General features: G+C 36.8%; 1 protein-coding gene across 1 annotated transcript in view; it reads right to left on the bottom strand.

The window, feature by feature from the left end:
• The window catches only part of EPHA5 (EPH receptor A5), a 270,172-nt gene that overhangs the window by 169,401 nt on the left and 82,414 nt on the right, over positions 1 to 18,357 (bottom strand). Inside the window, 1 exon segment of the mRNA XM_018559918.1 lies at positions 8,199 to 8,862. Coding sequence (XP_018415420.1) covers positions 8,199 to 8,862 — 664 coding nt within the window.

The raw sequence follows: 18,357 nt of genomic DNA, 5'->3' as shown, positions 1-18,357 counted from the left end.
AGGACCAGGTAAAATTGAAAGAAGAGCTATCTTGGGAGATGGAGTTAATGTTGAACTAGTCACCTGAATATAGATCTCAAAAATACAGGTCCAAAAATACGCTATACGGGTGCATTCCCACCAGATGTGGGACTGAGTACTTTCCTTAGAAAGACAATGCCAACATAACGGGGAAGCATGCACTGTTCTGGGATTTGAGGAATTTGCTATATATAGCTTTTAGCTCAATTTAGTTTATAAACGACTATTGTTATTTATATAATTTCATATTTACTTTCCTACATAAATAAAGATAGCTTAAAGTATATGATTGTAATTAAGGATTTATATACTTTCATCGCACAGCTAATCTGCTTGCATTTGATGTTCCATTTTAAGCAACTTGTTCTGAATTATCATAATTACCATTAAAAACAGTATGGCAGTACAGTAAATTAATTCAAAATAAAAAGAGGCCAGGCATTTTGTGCAACAAGCTATTTTAATATGTCGCATTATCAGGCTGATTTATTAAAGGAGTTTTTACAAAATTTAACTTTCAAAGTGATTGTTCACTTTGAAAGGTGAGAATTTTCACTTAGTTTAGTGAAGCAACATTTACTTCTATCATCCAATCATGTGCAAGAAATGTTTTTTTTTTTCGATTTCCCATGCCTTACCTCTTTTAATAAATTAACCCCAATATGTCTGTTAGCAACAATGCCAGGCATGGTTTACAATATTCAAAACAGTAATATAAAAAAATAAAAGAATACTATAAGTAAATAAATAAATAATAAATAAATATATTTATGTTTGTGTTCATGCCTAATACATGAACAAAAAGATGTCAGAAGGAAAAAATGACCATATGCCTTATGCCTTATGCCAAGCAGAAAGGCCCATAACATCCACATATATGTGCATGGTTTCTTAAGTTAATTTTTTTTTTTTTTCTTCAAACATCCAATCATGTACAGGAAAATTTGAAAAAAAAGCTATTGCTCTATATTTTTGATGTTTGAATTAAACACGGGTCACAGGCTCCCTCCACTTCACTTAACACTTTAGTAACTTACAGATCCTTCGGCAGCTTTGTGAATAGACCCCTTAGTTTAACTTTACCTTATGTCCCCACACATATTTTAGTAAAAAAAATAATAATAATCTATATACTGTATATTAGTAAATTAAGCCTAATACATCATGCAGCACAAAATGCACAAAGCCAGGTACTCTCTTAACAAATTTTATAATCTAATGTTCCTGACACAGTATTACAAGCACGCATACTAAGAATCCAATTAACCAGCCAACATTATTAGAGGATGTAATAAGAAGGAAGACCAAGGTAACACACACAAACATGGGGAGCTCATGCTGAACAGACGTCATGCAGACAGTAAATTTTGTGAGACTTTAAGCTCACTTTTGTCCAATTAGTAAGACGATGATTCAAAAAACAGTTGGGTTTATTGCAATCCTGTGGCTGGTAAAAATTTGCTAGTGGTAGGATCACTAAAACTTCAGTGCAAATATAAACACTCGCTGAAGAGCTAAATACTCACCCTTGCTGAAGAAAAAAATGAATTGGTCATCCAGCCAGTAACGGAGAAATCTGTGCAAACAGGTAAGTATTTCTCTGTTCATAGTGAAGGTGAAGCTTGCAAATATCAGCAAATCGGATATTGGCCTAAAAGTGGAGCAGGAACCAGAAATGCTGAACTAGCAAGCGCTTTAGGATTTTTTGCCTGTCTAGAGCAAAGCCTTCTAATTGCATAGTTAGAGTCCATCTATAGCATCTAGTTTTTTCTTCTTGGAGTGATGAACAGGCATTTTGCAGGCAAGCTGACATGTTTTCCAGTTAAATGTTCTAAAGCAATGTATTTTCAGTTAAATGTAATGTAATTCCAGTTAAATGTTTTAAAGTCTCACCTTAATAGTAAATGCAGCTGGGAAGGTAGAGTTCACCTACAACCTACTGAACAATGCTAAAGGGGTGGGAAAGACTAGCAGGCTTTTACATAAGTTTCCTAAGCTCCTGCAAGTAAAGCTGCCCATATACTGTAATATTTTTTTTGTTCAACCCGTGGGCTGAATGACAAAATAGGACAGATCCTTAAATCAACCCTTAAGAATATTGATCGAGGACTCTCCAGCTGTTTGTTTTGTATGCAAATTCCAGCCAGATCATCGAGAACCGGACAAAATGTATATAGTGTATGGCCAGCTTAAAGCAATGTGCTCTCAAGCTAAAGATCTGTGGGTAGAGCTAGGCAGGGCTATCCACTGATAGGCCTATCAATGGTGCCAGCATCTAATCAGTTACAGCAGCAGCAAGGTGACAGGATGGCAAGAGGAAGAGTGGTGTCACTTTGTCAAAATATATGCCGGTTCTACTGACATTATTCTCTAAGAGCTTAGTTTTTTTGGTGTAGGCAATCTACCTTGCATATATGATTTAATAACCTGAATATAGTTCTACTTTCGGAGAGGACAACATTTTCAATGATCTAAGTCAAACATCAACACAGAAAAAAAAAAGGTAACTACTCCCTGATTGACATTATTTAAATCTATGTGACTTTATGTGACCTAGCCAAAAATATAATCATGCGATATAATTGAGACTATAATTATTCCTTGTCTAATAACACATTTCCATCTGATTATCATAGAAAGTATTCCCACATTATGTTTAACAGTAACACGTCTTTACGGGACTCATCAAGCTAATTTCTATGATCTTTGATCCCTTCATGAAAAACATACGGCCAGGATATTTGCCTATTACCACCACGGGTTAAGAGGGTCAACTAAATCAGTAAATCAGAATATAAAGTATAATAAAACATGCATGGAACTTTAAAATGTTAGCATTGTGTCTTTGTGGCTCAGCAGGTTCCTGATATTATATACAGTAGTGTAATTTTTCTAAATATACAGGAACTCATCAAAAGGCATTACTTGATGTTTTATAAGAAGCCTGTCAAAGTCTACATCCCAAAAGAGAGGTACATTCATTACAAAGTCATCTAAACACTCAGCTTGTGCATATGAAAACAGTAGCATCAGCAAGATATTTTGAATGTAACTTAAAGTATATCTCCTGCTGAATCTTTCTAGTTTTTGAAGGATGGTGGAAGTTTAAAGCCACTATTTTTTATCGCTGTCTGTGTCTTCTCTGGGGAGTTCTAATTTCATTATTTGTCTTGAGGAACAATATCTCTGGGAGAGAAAGTGAGGTGGAACCAAAATGTTACCAGAGTCACTAGAGCAGGGGCTTATCAGAGTTAGAAATTTGTGAACACAGACAACTTTACAGGCACCATGGTTTACCTTATTGTGTCATCTTTCAGCCAGCATTTTAGTCCAGAAAGATGACTGGAAAAACAGGGCTTCTTCTACTGGAGAGAAAAGCAGTTGAAGATATTGTCAGGGAGAGTGTTGTGATGTTTGTGATCTCAGAGATTTACCTTGTACAGCAGCTCATTGTCTATTGCCTTATATATAAAAATAGTGTCCCTCTTATATTCTTGGGAAAATCCATTGTACATGTTTCCATTTACCCCCCTCATTATAGCAGAATGAAAATTATTTACTCGTACATCATCAAAAGGGCATATGTGAAGTTTAGGGCTAAACTTCATGCATGCCATTTTCACTACAGTCCCTGGGTTCCACAGTGGAGTGTCTTTCACATTTCAAACATCAAGTTCATAATTAAAAAAAGGAGCAATGGGTAACTGAAATTTTGTCACTTTAATATTAAATGGAGGCCCATCGATTTGATGTTTAACAAAGCTGTTCACCCTAGCTCTGGGACAGCAGTAAAAACAAGGGAACCAATGCTGTTTTTATGCAGTTTTCAAGACGTCTAGAAAGTGGTAAAATCTCTAACATACCTGACTTTATTGATTCAACAAAATCAGCATAATCAATCAGTCCCTTCAGTCAAATTAATGATCAAGCAGATTTTCGAAAATTCCCTCACCTTCAATTATTTCCTAATTACATAAATGATAACAGTGGCAGCAAGCTCAGCCATGCAATCTTCTGCAAGTTATTTGTCACTATTTTTATAAGTAGGAACAGAAGGCACATATTTATAGGTGTTGTAAGGGTCATTAGTTCCTCTTAATTATAATCACCTCCATTAATTTTCCTGTACCTGGCTCCAGTTTAATTATATACTGTCAAAACTACACATTTTCCTTTGTAAGCCTTTTAGTTTTTGCTGATGCTGTTATTATAGTTGCCTGCACTTAAAATAATCTGTGTCCATCCAGTTTTCTCCTCAATCTTGCCATGGAGAAAAAAAATTGAATTTACGGACCCATGTTGGTCTATGGGGAATCAGATATAAACAGACATTTGTCCGATTACATCAGATTACCCCTGATCTGGCACAATCAGGTCTGGCAAAACAGAACTCTGATACATTTGTTTTTATGGACCTGGTCAGAGCTGGGGGTAACCGAACGGGCTTTCGATCAGGTCCACCTGAAAAAGTGCCGGGGCTCATTGCTCAGAAGTCCATGAAGTGAGATGTACCCTAGGCAGATTTGCTGAATAAATAAGAATATACATACATTTTGCAATTCAGCAAAAACTAATTCAAAGGAAAACTCTGTTGACGGACGTACATGTTTCCTTTGAAGAAGGTCTTCCTCTAAATATGTTAGATGCTTAGCTGATTCAGTGTCTTTCATACTTTCTGTCTCTTCTTTAATTGTTTGGATTTATACTTTCTGCTTAAATAACAAAAAACAATTATGCAGCAAGTGCATGTGACTAATTGTTTTCTATTAATGACTGAGAAATGAAAAATTGCCAGAGAACCACCATGACAGCAGGGCAACTACTATTTGTAGAGGGTGTTAACCCCTTACTGAATGGAGATATACACTGTACATCCCCGCTACTAAGTGCCCAAATGACTGATCCTGATCACATACACCGTACGTGATCAGCTATTTGGGGCTCTGTAATGCTGATAACTGCTGAGAATCAGTGGTCACCATTCATTAATGGATGCCTCCGTATTGAGGCATCCATTAATGAAAGAGTTAAGCTTTTTCAGACAAACAAACCCTTTCAGGAATCGGGTGTCAGTGAGAGCAGAGTGTTATTTACAGCTCTTGCCGTGACCCTGGTAGCTGGTATACATCAGTAAATCCTGATGTATACCAGCTTTTTTTTCTAAAGTTTCAGCAATAGAAACATTTAGCTACATGTTTCTATTGCTGAAACAATGTTACAGGCTTCAGATCATTGTGGGAATGATCAGAAGCCTTTAGTGACATCTGATTCTGAAATGCTGCAGGATCAGTGTCACTAAGGTTATTAATGGCTGTTCTTAAGTTTGTCGCAGCCTGATAATAACCAAAAAATAATTAATTAAATTATCAAGCAGTAATAGTGACATTCATTCACATTGACTGCTTGATATAATTTAAAAAAATAAAATACAAATGTAAAAAATGTTTTAAAAAATAGTGAAAAGTGTAAAAAAAATAAAGTGTAAACAATTAAAATAAATGTAACAAATAAAAATTATATATTTTTAAATATATTTTTATACTATCATTAATATAAAAATTAACCCCTTACAATGATAATCTTCAGCTGAGTTGCAGATTTGTTTTTCACCCTAAGGGGTTAATTTGTTAATTTGCCCCCTCATGACAGTGCTGTTCAAAATATGTCGCTGTCACTAAGTGTAACACTTAGTGACAGTGACATTGTATGCCAGACCACTTTTAGCTTTAGCTTTTAGAGAAAAAAGATTAAAATGTTAGGTTTTAGTTTTAGGCTGAGAAGTACAGAAACATGTCTAAAATCCTAGGAATGTGAGGTTTTTTCCAAATAAACAACAAATTAATGAATTTATTTAATGCATTTTGTTAGCTGTGATATTTTTCTAAAAAAATACTACAAATCAAAACTTTGGGAAAAAGTGTTTTCTTTTTCCTCAATTGTAATATATTATTTGTCCCAAGTGAGGCGTTAGGTACACATATGTGATATAAATAAATAATTTTGCCCTATCTGTCCTCTAAAAAACAATATATAATATGTGTGGGTGCACTTAGCAAGAAAGTATATTACTGATGTGGAAGAATCACACAGCAAAAATGTCAAAAGTGTCAACGAACAGAAACTAAAAACAAGTTCGGTCATGAAGGGGTTAATGTCAGTTTCGATAATTAGGGACAGTTCTAAAGACTAAAATTTTCAGGTTTGATTCCAGCTATGGTCAATTGGGGACCCCAAAACCCAAAATGCTATGTCATGGAAATAGGAATGTTGTCTCTGGCTCAGTCCTGCCCGCTCCTACATATTGCCCTTTACTATTGGCTGCTGAAGAGGAGCAGTAGTATAGCACATGTATTGTAGTTGTCTATGTTCCCACTTTAGGTTTGATTTCTTTACTACAGATATTTCTATAACACTGACAAGTTACAATTTAAAGTCCCAATTTCACATATTAGGTGATTTAGACAGAAGACCAATTAAGCTACCTGCATATCTTTGGAGTACGGGAAGAAACGCACCCAAAGGAACCTCATGCAAGTGCAGGGAGAACATGGAAACTCCATGCAGATAGTTCACTGACTGGGATTTGAACCAGGGACCACCCCCCCCCCCCGGGCTCGTAAGAACAACAGACAAAAATTTTTTCGCCCCCCCCCCCCCCCAGTGCTGTAAGGCAGAAGTAATAACCACTACGCCAATGTGCTCACCTGCGCTATACAGTTTGCTGTGTCCTCAGGTGCTATACAATGGTTGATCAATTCATGATGACTATATGATGTAATTCCATATCATGTGGTGCTTTCCATCTGCTAAAGTATTCAAGCATTTCTTACTAATGGTAATATTGTTGAACTTTAATATTTTTTTGCTGATGCTGCATTGGTCATTGCTAAACTGGAGCTCTTTATTTTTTCATAATCCAGCTCCCTGAGTTAATAAAGCAGATCATTTCTTTATTATTATAAAAAAGGCCAAGAAAAACAGTAACAGTTTTCAACAACAAGAACAGTATTCAAAATATAACCGATGTATAATTTTCCATCCTAAGCGGAAGCATGCGTGATCAAGTTTCAATTAAAATATTTTCAAGAAAGTACTCCAACCCACTGTGTTGATATAACCTTTACTTTTGGCATTCATTTATGGAACTGCAGTCAAAGATTAAAAACGGAGGAAAATTATGCAAAATACGCACCAAGAAACCTGCTGTGAATATATGCCTCTGTATAACAAGTATTAACATTATTCTAAAAAAATATCTATATATGAACTGAAAAAAACATGAATAGCAAACAATAAGCCGTATTTTTCGCTCCATAAGACGTACTTTTCCTCCCAAAAAAATGTCTGTGCGTCTTATGGAGCGAATGTGTTTGAACTGAGGTGGAGGGGCTGACAGCGTGTTATGGAGCGCAAAATAAGGTACTTCTATTTCACGCTGCCTAAACTTATCATCACTTTTGTATAGAAATTAAAATGTATTTATTGAAGCAGTTTGAAATTATGCACATCACTTCCATTGTTATGTGTTTAAATGTTAATACCAATGCTTCTTTGTCAGTTATGATCAATCTACAACAGAATAAATATGATCTATGTCATGTATAGAAATGTGCAGCTAATATTTATTTTGTCTGTAAATTTGCTCACAGACCTAAATTTAATTATGACATCATTTCGATATTTTTTGACATAAGTTAAGCGAATGATTGTAATAAACATGATTATTTTCCGAATTATAATATGACCATGAGTCGAATACTATCTTCATTGCTGCAACTCTATCTTACACTAGTATTGCATATGAATGCATTTCCGGAAAAAAGCAATATAGGCTGGGGTTGAAAAAGGAGTGGAGAACATGAATTTCCACTTCTCTTTATGAATAAAGTAAAGCTATGTTCATTTTCAACATAGCCTTGTCAGGAGCATGGAAATTAAAAAATCTGAATTTGTATGATGGTGAGGACCTCACCTGTCTTACTGTACTTAGCCAAGTGAGCATTCTTTACTCTTTTAGCTAATGGATCCCAGTAACTACAAACATGTTAATATCTTACACTAAGAAAGTGTGTATATAATATTTTTACCCTTTCTGGTTATTTACAATTGTAAATTATGCTAATTGCAATATTACATCAATTTTCAAACAATTTGTTTTTTAGTAGCCAAAAAATTACCTTGACAAGTATTGTTCTTTTCTTCATATCCTTCTTGACACATACACTTTCCTATTGGAACAAGCCACTCCCCTTCTGCACTGCAGTGCATTTTGGGAGCCTCTTCAGTCACCGAATTGTTGACACACGTTCCTGATACCTCCAAAAGTTGTGATGAATCTGCTCCAGTGATTGTGTCTTGGAAAAGTGCTAAATTACGTACCACTGAGGGGCACTTCTTGTAGTACACACGAACAGAAACTAGAGCAATGCATGCTCCCACATCTTGGAAGGCAAGGTAAAAACCTTTCTTGGTCAGTGGTCCCACATCTCTGACCTCAGTATTAAGCTTCATAACTCTGTCCCCCAAGTCCAGCTCGGTAAAGCTCTCATCAGCTGCAATAGTATCGATCTTGATGTACTGGTTTTCTCTAATGTTCCTGCTATCTTCTTCACTTGATTCAAAATAATAAACATTAAATGTTTCTTTACAAGTTCCAAGTCCCCCCGGAAGACTGTTGCAATCGCGTAGAGTAAATTTGAGCTCAATAAAGATTCTTGAAGCCCCTTCATTGGATATCCAATTAGTCAAGAGCCAATTGTTCTGATTCTGTTCCATCACTTTACACACTTGATATGTATGTATTGGAGCATAGTTCTCATCGACCTCACCAATTTCTTCCCACTGCACAGGAAAAAAACATATTTTATTTAGAATGGGTTTGCAGAGGTCCTTTTAACACATGTTTCTACTGCATTTTGAATTACAAATGATTACTGTTATTGGTTTTACAAAGCGACTGCATTTTGAGAATTTCAAAGAAAAACTGTATATGAATTTAATATCTAATGCTAAACCTGTGGCTGTAGGGCCTGCATGAGAGGTACCTCTGTCTCTTGTGACTATGGTTATTTTCCAGGAATGCAAACTCATATGTAACAGTGTCAAGACATAGCACAGTATTGGGCAGGTGGGCACTATAGCAGACTGCTAAGAGCAATTAATCTTCACAGTGGGATTCTGGCATTCTTAAAAAGATGCCATCAAAAATAAAATCTATAAACCTTCAAACATGAGAATGATTTTAACATCAACCAGGAACAAACGGGAAATTTTATTCTGCAAACCAAGCACAGATATTCGTTTTGAATGAGACATGTAATCTACAGCTGTCCTACTAAAGCAAGCTACTTTTATTTACTTACTAAAACATCGTAGAACATGTGAAAATAATCATATTGATCTGTTTGTATCTAATAGCTATCACTTTTATTTTGTTTAAGTCTGTGTAGACAGAGACCATTTCAGTTCTCTTTAAGTGCTCGTTCCAAAAATATAGCAATTTTAGGATTAAGCTTGATTTTATGTTCTCATTGACTCAGTATTGAATTGGATTGTAGTTTACTAGAGTAAAACTTTTTGTAATTTGTAGCCAATACGCAAGGAAACACACATTCTGAGCATTCTGAGAGAAAAGAGGGGGCCCACAGCACATACACATAGCAAAAATATCCCTCTATACCAATTAAATCTGCACTTATGAAAATAAAGCTATATTCATTATATTCACAAATGTAATTTTTAGTAGTGGTAGCAACACATATCTAAGGAACACATAAATATCAAATTAAAACACAAATGCACAGTTTAAATCAAATTATACTCAAACAGCCTGTTCATCAGTAAACAAATAAGCAAATGGACTCAGCATGCACTGGAATAACCCGGGTCACCTGTGCACAAAAGGTTATAATAAACATGCTTTATGTTTATAGAAAAAAGTGTGTATATATAATGAAATCAAAGTGATACATAAATAGATAAATAAGTACTCCCTTCCTAAAGCTGGTCATACACCTATAGATTTTCTGCAAATTTTCTATGGTCAGATGGAAAAAGTGCTACAGATTCCTCCATCTACGCTAAACTGTGTGGATGGAGGACTCTCCCACTGGGCCAAGCTTGAGTATCTTGCTAGTAGGCCCCGCTGGCTCTCAAAACACCTGAACAATGCCTGCATCCAATCAGATTGTTCATGAGGCCGACTGTTTTGGCAGATTATAGCTCGTTTTTTCCCCACACAGTAAATAGGAAACTCTTGGAAATGCACGTTGCAATTGTTTTTGCACATTATTGCACACATTTTGTCCATTGACATCAATGTGACACAATCTGCTCATGAAAACGAGCAACTTAATGCACACTCAAAAACGCAGCAAAAAATTATAATTTCTATGTGAGAAAATGCTGTTGCCTAGTTATAAATGAAGGCTAAGACAGTGTTTATCGACTTTTTAAAATCATGGCAGCCTTTAAGAGTGTGCAAAATTTCGAGGCACCCCGGACTAAAATATAGATTTTATGGGGGACCCAATGCAAAAACACACAAAAAAAGTGGGTTTCCCCCTTCACAACAACATGTACCCTTCAAATTAAGATTCTCCCCTTTCACATCTGAGTCACCCTTTGCATCAATAGACCCCTCTTTCATATCAGAGTCCCCTCCTTTCACATCAGAGTTCCCCCTTTATCCCCCTTAACCTCAGTCTTCATGCCCCTTCACATCACAGGCCCACTACCCCTTCCCTAAGGAAGCCAGAAGGCAGACCAGGGTGCTACTGCACCTTGGTTAAGAATGGCTGATCTAAGGTGTAAGGATAAAATAAAAAACAGTTTAAACCCCCATTAGCCTTTTCTTTATTCTCTGTGTCCACTGGGAATATTGCCCCTCACTTCCTTTCCTGAAGAAACAACAGGCCTGAAGAGAACATTTCTACAAAGAGTGGGAAAATCCTCTCCGGGACAGATTTCCCTGGAAGAGGTGTCTGTATTCAAAGATTTCCTCAGGTGACAATTTCCCCTTGCTTTCTGTCCCAACAACAACAGTCAACAGTACAAACAGCTGGTGAATCTCTAATTTGGGGACACAGCAATAAAAACCTATCAGAGGTTCTAACTCTTCTCCACTTCATTTAAAACTAAAAAAGGTTTGGACAGAAACACTTTTCTTTTTCAACTTTTTGTAAAGACACACTCTTGAGCCTAACAAATGTGGCATATTTAGGAAAAATATATCTTACACTAAAATTACATTAAACATTTTTAAATGATTTTATATGATTCTAAAAGCTCTGCTTCTGTGAGAAGAGTGAATATGTGCTCAGAAATAGTCTGCACTGACAATAGGTGACCTAAGCAAGGTATGTGTACATCATTTTCACTCTTATCAGATCAGAGTAAGGTATCCTCACGACATTGCCTAACAAGGGATCTTATGACCTTACGTGTTGTTTCAGGAAGGATGATTCATTTTGTTCCCCCTAGATAAGTTCATTCTTTGGAGCATAGACATCTACAACTGCTGCAGTCCCAATGTGAGCCCATCCTTTATCACGCAAATAAAAATAAAAATAATTAACCTTACTGGTTGCTAGCGGCACACTGCTGTGTTAGAGAAAAGTTAAGCTTTTGCTTACTCTATATGCATGCCCATTTTAGCTCTAGAAAAAAGGTCTTAGTCAACAACAAAAAGACAACAAAAGACAACATGTAATTGGACTTTGCCAAATATTTTTAAAAGGTTTATTTTTTTTAGTTCATAAAAATGCAGCCCTGTATATGCTGTTGAACATACTTCATTTTTTTATTTCTTCTGTAATAGAGTCTGTAGTGTATCAATACTTATTTGTGCTGAAATTACCCCATCACGCTTGAACCATTCTTCACAATGGCAGTTGCAAACAAAGGAAGGAGAAAAGTAGCCAGCTAATCCAATACAAATCCGGAGATAGACTTTCATTAAAATTAATGCAGGCATTGAAGGAGCCGAAGAAAACGATGTGCTAAATAGTAATTTGCTAAGGCTGCTTATCTCTATAAATTCACGAGGGAGAGACAGCACAATCATATCTTGGCACATGCCTAGTGCTTTCCGTGCAAACCACCGCCCTGCCTCCTAATCTTATCTTTGTCATCTGTATCAGAAATTGTATAACAACCTCTCATTTATTTTTTGATTAACACAACCTGGTTTGGAAGACCCTGAAGTTATATTTATTCCCAAGAGTCCAACACACAAGACCAACTGTCATTTGTTTATCTAAATGTCACCATCACACATACATTTATACAACTGAGGCTGGCCACAGACCTCAGTGGTCAGTCAGTTATGCAGACATAAGTCAATTGCCCTTTTATTCCTGACTACCACATAAATGTGAATGATGAGAACATTTCCTCAAGGATTTTCTCTGGGTACTGCATTTTCCTCCAACCCTCCAAAGACAAGTTTATAGAATAATTGGCTGCGGTTTAAATTGGCCCTAGTGTGTGTGTGTGTGTGTGTGTGTGTGTGTGTGTGTGCACATGAAATAGGGACTTTAGACTGTAAACTTATTCAGGGCAAGGATTTATATGAATGAATAGTATAAGAAGCACTGCATAGATTGCTGGCACTATATAAATACCTGTAGTAATAATAATAATGTAGCCAAATTTGCAAGTTCTAAAAAAGAAGTGAATCAATGTAATAGCGTTCAGTCTGGTACATTATACTGTTCCTTATGTGACTCCATTTATTAGAGCCAGTGCTGTCAACCATAAAAAAAATATTCCAGCCAATCAGAAAAGTAGAGATAATGTAATTGTAGTTGGGTAGACTTTGTGAGCTTTGGAAGGTAAAGTACATTTTTACACCGAGTATCAACAGCTGCTATCCAGGGATTGATAGAAAGCTGAGAGTGGGAACAATAACATGCTTACAAAAATCTTTATGCACAGGTAAACATTCTGGTAAGTTACTGTAACTGACTTTAATGAAAGTTGGCATTTGTTTATTTAGACTTATAAGTAAAACTTTTGTAATTATTTATCTTGTCATTTGTATGGTTTTTGTAATCACAGTAGAGATCTAGTCTAATCAATCCAAATAACTGATAGATGTGCTTAACTACTAGGATTGGGCTGGGATTGATACTGTACTGTACACTGTACTGTGTAAAACAAAAGCAATGGCCATATGAAAAGTATATCTGTTGATGTGGCCTTAATAGGACATCATCAGGCTTACTGTCAATTTGCTAAATAAGCAGATATCCGTCAGGCTCAGAATTTTGGGATGGGTCCTACACCGCCTAGACAGTGTCAGATCAGTTCTAAAAGAATAAATCTTCTAAATAATTTGGACATCCATGGGAATCCATAGACTGTTTTTCTCTTAGACACTTTGATAGATGAGGCTCATTCTATCCTTGTTCATATGCATACGTGCACAATTCACTGAATGGTACTTAACAAACAGGAAAAGATAACAATTTTTTTTTGTTAAAATAATTTATTGTTTTACAAGCAAATAGTACAACTGTGCACGCTATTTGTGCCTAACATTAGTGGCACCATGCATAGCAGTGCATTCAACAGAACAATACAGCATCAATAGCCGTGGAAAAGAAAATAAAGGAAGGAACACAAGGGCAAAAGAAAACAAAAAAACAAAGAGCAATTCTGGTTCTACATTACAGGTGGGGGATTATTCCCCAACAGGGCTCGCTAGGCCTTCCCACAGCCCTCCCATATGCCCGCTAGGGGCTCCGGCCTTGACAGGAGATCGTGGGATGGGTGAGCCAGACAATGGGGCGCCTATCTCGTCCGGATTCTCAGGTCGGACATGGTCCAGACCGGTCTAGAGCTCCCCAGAGGGGCAATGGTCCCCCTTTAAGAGCGTGCATCCAGGTCTACTGCCGAGTTAGAACATTCTAGCCAGCTATCCCAGATTTTATGGAACTTCCCTGGACATACCCTGTTGGCATACGTGTCCTGGTACAGAGGTAGGTTATCATTCACCAATTTTTTCCAAAAGGAGAGTTTCTTCCAGCACATAGCAATAGCCTTGCGAGCATAGAACAAAGTCAGACCTATCAACATGCGTTCCGACCTGGTCGGAGCTATATCCTCCACCAGGCCCAGGAGGCACATTCTCGGCGATGGTGTTAGTGGCAATGAGGTAACCCTTGAGATATAGTCTACCGTGGAGCCCCAGTAGGACCTGATGAGGGGACACTCCCAAAAAACATGAAAAAACCCGCCCTCCTCAAACGTACATCTCCAACAGGATGGAGAGATGGATGCATTCATTTTATGTAAATGATGGGGGGTAAAATATGCTCTATACAGTATCTTGAATTGCACCATTCTATCCCTTATTGCAACCAGTTGTTTAAAGGGTGCATCCCAGACCTCCTCCCAGTCTTCCTCGTCCATGTCAGGGACGTCCATTCTCCACTTATTCTGTAATGTGAGCAGGCTAGAGAATTTCAGGGTCTAAAAGATAACAATTTTAACAAGCCTTATAACAAATAATAATAAAAAAGCATGCTGCTACAAGAATTGTTAAGGTGACAGATATGAAACAATTAGTTCCATACAACATCTACACAAAATAATTCCTCAATTTAATGTATCATTCTGAATCCCCAAAGAAACACAGATTGAGATTTCAACCATAATTCAAGTGTAACGGTAGGGTGAAATTTGCTGTTCTGCATTTACTGTCTGAGCTAAATATTCCTCTGAGCTTCTGATAGCCACACCAAGCAAAATACAAATGTGATTCTACTGTGTGGTATTCAATCATTTATGAAAGCATTATTTTTAAGTCACTGGATTTTCATTAAAGCAAGAGTGCAGAGATATGCTGAAGTAGAAGCAAAATATTAATAGTCCAGTTATGTTCTTATGGGAACATATAATTTTCTTTGCAGGCTTATAAGCCCTTAGAAATAAACATACATATATAAAGCTTTACTCCGGGCTAAGCTAAAACAAAAAATTAAATTGTACCCTCCTCCTCCCAAAGATGAAGAATACAATCTTCATTTTTCTAGGGAATGAGACAAAACAGAGTAATACATTAATCTAGGGTCCCATTATCTTCCTAACCACCAATTCCCAATTGTGATGGCCAGTCCCCCAAAGCCACTCTTCTCCAACTGCTTTTGTCACCACCCCTGAAGGCTGCTAGATAGCCTCTAAAATATTCAAGGGCCCAGATGGACGACGAGGCTGTGTAAATGCTTCTCCAATGCATGCATACATGTAGCTCTCATACAATTTATTTTATTATTCTTTCTTATGGAAAGGGTTGATATCAAACAATTACCAGATATTATATTCAACTGGTCACAAAGTTCTGCTGTCTGTGACTAAGCACAAATATATTATATAACTAAATTATCTTTACTGACGCCTGCACAGTTCACAGCAGCGCAAGAATCTTCCTAAAATTACAGAGCACGTTTATGGTACTTACACAAACACACACCATATATTTTCATTTAGTAAGAAACACCATTAAAAAGGCCATCATGGTACAAATGTAAAAGATTTTAGATTATGCAGTCTTCTATTCAGTCAGCAGAAGGAGCCCAAGTCACTTTTTCATATACTCAGCTATTTTAACTTTCAGCTGTGACCATTGAATGCAAATAAGCAATCACAGTAGTGACAAATTACTGTCAGACAGCTTAGTAGGAAGTTTTATCAGACAAACAGAACTACAAAGCAAGCTTTGTTCGCTGTGCTGTTTTTTTTTAGCAAATCCACAGCGGTTTGGGAATTCTTTTTCAAATATTTCATTTTTTTATTTTTAAAACATAAGATGTAAGATGTATATGTATAACTGTAACAAAAATGATGTAAATAAAGTGTACACATAAAAAAAAGTTGACTCAAAACAATTATAACTTCCTTTTCCAAAGAAAATGTAGCTATGTAGGGGATAGATAATGAACAATTACAGTAGGCATTTCCAGAGATATGTTTAGTAAAATAGATGCTTAAGCGTTTAACAGAAAGTGACAGATTAAAGGAACAATTGTTTTGCTTTATGCCAGTTTTTCATACTAAATAGGAGCTATGGCAAACATCAAAGAATAGGTTTGGTCTTACCTATAACTTTTATAGCATATGAAATGTGTGTTTGTAAGTTGTTTAGCTATACTGTATGCTATTTATTTATTTCTAAAGATGGTGGGCTGCTGATATTAGGGTACATGCTAAAGTAGACAGTCGCAATAAATTACATACACTGATCTGGAGCCTTTTAACACCAGTGTTATGCAACTTTCTGGTGAGCTGATCGGTATTGTATCATTCATCATATCTTTTATCATTTCATAATCTGAAATCAAATCCACATCGCAACATCAACATATTTATTGCACTTCAACAGGACACCATGCCTCCCAAATTTCTGAGATGAGAAAGAGGTACGCCTTCCAGCACAATATATTTAGACAACAGAAACACCCCTGCCCCGTTCCCAGTCATACGGACCATTAGCAATTGATATGCCAAAAATGATCAAAAATTATCAGTTCCCATTACTGAGGAGGAAAAAAGGACAGAGGGATGTGGTTCCAAATGAGGGACAATCCCTTCAAATGTAGAACGGTTGGGAGGTGTACAACACATATTACTTCATGCTTTTCCGTTTTACACTCAGTCTTCAGTTATTAGGAAGTCATCGAGAGCTACATGAGTTTGTTGTTTGCGCTGTATTAACATAACTGACAATAGGAAGATGTCACCAGCACACCAAACGATGATAACAGCAATCAAGTGCTCATTTATTGACAAATGCTGTCATCTTTGAGCCTGATGAAGGGGACCCTGTGTGGCCCCGAAAGCGCTTGCTAATGAGAGACAGCATTTGTCAATAAATGAGCACTTGATTTTTGTTATCATCGTTTGGTGTGCTGGTGACATCTTCCTATTGTCTACATGTGACGGCGCTATCCTCAGTCATTTCGAGCACCCGTCTTCATATTATGGGAATCCCGGTAAGGAGTGTGGCAAGGTTTCTTTTTTCCTATATTAACATAACTGACATATGAATCATAGATTAAAAAAAGGCTGCAAATGGTTCATGTGGGCAGAGGATTTTTTTTATATCCAGACCTGCTCAGACCCTGACAACCAGGTGTAACTACAAATATTTTTTCAGCTCTTACAATATGATTGTATGAATTAAAAAAAACAAATAGCATTTTTTCATGGGTGGCTACTTTTCTTAATTTCCACAAGAATTATGTTATAAGGCCTGTCTAGATGCAACGCATACATAGCCATGTTCGTCTTACGGCAATTACCTTAGGCTGCTCACAGTTGTGTAGATTTCTCATTGGGCTACCATCTAGCATTTGCTTTGCTATCTTGGCCTGTGTTCTGATATGGCCTATAATTGGTGCATTAATTGCCGCTCATATTTGGAGTTAAGGGAACCATTGCTGACCATTTATATGTTTGCTTATCCCTGGCAATGCTTCGTTCATACATTCCCAAGCTGAGAAGATGATTATACTTGTTGCATCACTTGCGAATGCCTGTCTGTATATGTTTGGCTGTCGAGTGCTACTATATTGTGACATACAGACACAAACATGTGAAACAAAGTCCTGTGACAAGTAATTTGCACTTCAATTTACTCTTGTTTCAGCACCTGCATGTTCTTCATGGTGTCTTAGATATTAGGGGTTCATTGTTCTTGTAATTGTTTTCTTTGGTTAAAATATTAATATTATTATTATTTTTATTATTATTATTATAATACAGGATTTATATAGCTCCAACAGTTTGTGCAGCGCTTTACAATATAAGGACGACATTACAATCACAGTACAATTAAAGACAAGATGGTAAGCAGGGCCCTGCAGCTGAGGGCTTACAATCTAAAAGGGTGGGGGAAGTGATACATGAGGAGGTAGCTGTTTTGGGATGAATTGTCTGAGAACGTGATGGTTGAGTGGTTAGGTTGTGGTGGGAGAGGCGTTCCTGTTGTTTTCTTTGGTTAAAATATTAATATTATTATTATTTTTATTATTATTATTATAATACAGGATTTATATAGCTCCAACAGTTTGTGCAGCGCTTTACAATATAAGGACGACATTACAATCACAGTACAATTAAAGACAAGATGGTAAGCAGGGCCCTGCAGCTGAGGGCTTACAATCTAAAAGGGTGGGGGAAGTGATACATGAGGAGGTAGCTGTTTTGGGATGAATTGTCTGAGAACGTGATGGTTGAGTGGTTAGGTTGTGGTGGGATAGGCTTCCCTGAAAAGATGAGTCTTAAGGGATCGCCTAAAGGCAGTCAGAGTGGGAGACAGATGGACAGCTTGGG

Source organism: Nanorana parkeri, unplaced genomic scaffold, assembly GCF_000935625.1.
Source record: "Nanorana parkeri isolate BGI_ZX_2015 unplaced genomic scaffold, ASM93562v1 scaffold421, whole genome shotgun sequence".
Lineage (NCBI taxonomy): Eukaryota > Metazoa > Chordata > Amphibia > Anura > Dicroglossidae > Nanorana > Nanorana parkeri.
This window is presented reverse-complemented; position numbering and strand designations above follow the sequence as displayed.